The sequence below is a fragment of the Suricata suricatta genome, chromosome 5, assembly GCF_006229205.1.
Source record: "Suricata suricatta isolate VVHF042 chromosome 5, meerkat_22Aug2017_6uvM2_HiC, whole genome shotgun sequence".
Taxonomy (NCBI): Eukaryota; Metazoa; Chordata; class Mammalia; order Carnivora; family Herpestidae; genus Suricata; species Suricata suricatta.
The window spans coordinates 154,408,355-154,411,062 of record NC_043704.1 but is presented as its reverse complement, the minus strand read 5'-3'; the positions used below and the strand labels follow the sequence as shown (position 1 = coordinate 154,411,062).

The window sequence follows — 2,708 nt, the reverse complement described above, 5'->3', positions numbered from 1 at the left end:
CCAGTTCCCTGAGGGGTGCCCCCATTCCCTGTCCGCACCCTCTGGCCCCGAGTTGCCTCAGGCCAAGCCCTGTCTCCTGCCCCAGGTGGCTCCTGGCCATGAGTTTTGGCTGCCTGTGCAGACCTGCCCACTCAGGGTCCAGGCCCCCGGTGGGACCCGCGCTTGCCCCTGAATGTGACGCCTAAGCCTCAGAGCTTGGCCTGCCCGCACCTCGCAGGGGCCTGGGTGTCCTGAGTTCTGCCTTGGAAAGAAGCATGACAGTGTCGCAGGGTCCCAGGGCAGCGCTGGGTGGTTTATTTCACACAGGGGTGCCTTGCCCGGGAAGGAGGTACACAGGGGTGGGGGCCCAGAGCCCGAGGAGGCCTGCTGGGGGGCCGGGCGGGCTGCTCATTTACCCGGAGAGTAGGAGAGGGATTTCTGTGTGTGGTGGCTGTGCAGGGCTTCATGTGACACCGAGCACGAGAAGGTGTTTCCATTCTGCCAGCGGGACTTGTCCACTGGGAACCTGCTGTACAGGAAGTAGGTGCCGTCGCGGTCCAGGATGGGTGGGGTCGTCCGGTAGCTGTTCTCTGGCTCTGGCTGTCCGTTGACCTCCCACTCGACGGCAATGTCAGATGGGTAGAAGCCTTGGACCAGGCAGGTTAGGCTGACTACGGACTTGCTGAGCTCCTCTGAGGGTGGAGGCATCATGTACACCTGGGGCTCGCGGGGTTGCCCTGTGGGTCAGAAGTTAGCACAGACAGTCACTCTCAGGGTGGAGGGCTGGCCTCGGTCTGCAAGGCCCCACACAGCCCTCCCTGTGCCCCATCTGCCCTGCTGCCCACCTTTGGCCTTGGAGATAGTCTTCTCGATGGGGGACGGGAGGGCTTTGTTGTTGACCTTGCACTTGAACTCCTTCCCCTTGAGCCAGTCCTGGTGCAGGATGGGTAGGACACTGACCACCCGGTAGGTGCTGTTGAACTGCTCCTCACGTGGCTTTGTCTTGGCCGTGTGCATCTCGACGTTATCCATGAACCATGTGATCTGGACCTCGGGGTCTTCTTGGCTCAGGTCCACCACCAAGCACGTGACCTCGGGCGTCCGGGAGATTGAGAGGGTGTCCTTGGGTTTTGGGGGGAAGATGAAGACAGAGGGGCCTCCCAGTATCTCAGGAGCTGGTGTGGGAGACACAGTGCAGGGGTCAAAATTTGGGGGAGACTCCTCTTGAACACCCATTCCCCCCACCAGGCTGTGCCTGGATGCCAGCCATCACCTTGGGGTGCAGGGCGGTGCCCTGCCGACTCACCTGGGCACTTGGGACATCCTTCACAGGGGTCTGTTTTTGTTTTGGGCACTGCAGAGAGACCAGGCTGGGGGTTAGTGGGGGTCTGGAGAAGAGCAGCTCTGGAGGTGGGCTTAGGTCAGGGCGAGGTAATGGGGAGTCCCCAGACCGGTGCCTGCCAGTGGAGTTGGGGTGTGCAGCCTGTGCTCACGCAGGAGCAGGAAGCCAGGCCCAGAGGCTTGGGAGACAGAGATGCCTCTGCTGTGCCGTGGGGCCCAGGTGGACCAGCTGACCAGGCCTGTGTGGACACCTTCTTACCTGTCTTGTCCACCTTGGTGTTGCTGGGCGGGTGGGCCACATTGCAGGTGAAGGTCTTACTTTCACTGTAGAAGTCGCTGGTGGGCACTGTCACCATGCTGCTGAGAGAGTAGAGCCCGGAGGCCTGCAGGACGGATGGGAAGGTGTGCACCCCGCTGGTCAGGGCGCCGGAGTTCCAGGTCACCGTCACCGGCTCAGGGAAGTAGCTGGACACCAGGCAGCCCACGGCCACTGTGGAGCCAGATGTGGTCCCGCAGCTGGGGCTCAGTGGGAAAACCGATGGGGCCTTGGTGGAGGCTGCAAGAGAGGAGGTTGTGTGAACACAAGGGTCTCGCTCCTGTGAGTGTCCGGGCAGGGTGTCAGGTGCCCAGGCCTGGAATGCTGCCTGGCCCAGTGCCCATGACATCCAGGAAGTGTGCAGACCCGCCGCCCAGCGTAGCTCTCTGCCACCCCAGGGCCTGGCCCTTCTTCAGCTACACGTGCTGCCCCATCGTCCTGGTCAGTGCTGGGTGACCTCCTGGACTAGAGTCCCCTGGGCCTCAGCCCCTGGGTCCCCACTCAGGCTTCCTATGGGTGCTCGGCCTGACCGAGCCATCTCTCTGAGCCCTGCCCAGTGGTCCCTGCTCCCAGCCGGCTTCTGCTGGTGCCCTGAGCCCACTGCCCTGCTGTCCCAGCCTGATTCAGCAGGACCTTTCCTGAGCACAGCAGGCCTCTGCCACTTGCTGCCCGTGCCCCTCAGCCCAGAGCCTTCGTCATGACCTGCTGTCTGCCCTCCAGGCTGCACATCTTCTGGGTCAGCTCTGCGGCTAAAACACGCAGGCCCTGGACCCTGTCCCTGCCCTGTGCCCACTGGTCCCTCCTCAGGCCTTTCTGTACCCCCTCAGGGCCCCTCCCACCCAGTGGCCCTGCCCTGGGGCCTGTCCAGCTCCTCACTGTTCCTAGAGCCCTCCTTCAGCCACGGTCTTTCCTGAGCCTGCCTGCCCCTCAGTGCAGGTGGGAGCTTGCCCCACACCGGCTCTCCTCTTGTGCCTGGTGCCAGCACCACAGACCCGACACCCCCGGCTAGGCCTGTCCCCTCTGACCAGGGACCCTCTGCTTCTCCGATGGCCCTGCCTGGCCTCCCCTCCCA

General features: G+C 63.5%; 1 gene segment (V, D, J or C); it reads right to left on the bottom strand.

Annotated features, from left to right (window-relative positions):
- Positions 1–263: 263 nt before the first annotated feature.
- Positions 264–2,000, bottom strand: LOC115292454. The segment is given in 4 exon segments: positions 264–716; positions 825–1,154; positions 1,286–1,333; positions 1,580–2,000. Coding segments are annotated over 4 exon segments (1,113 nt in total).
- Between the last annotated feature and the right edge of the window lie 708 nt (positions 2,001–2,708).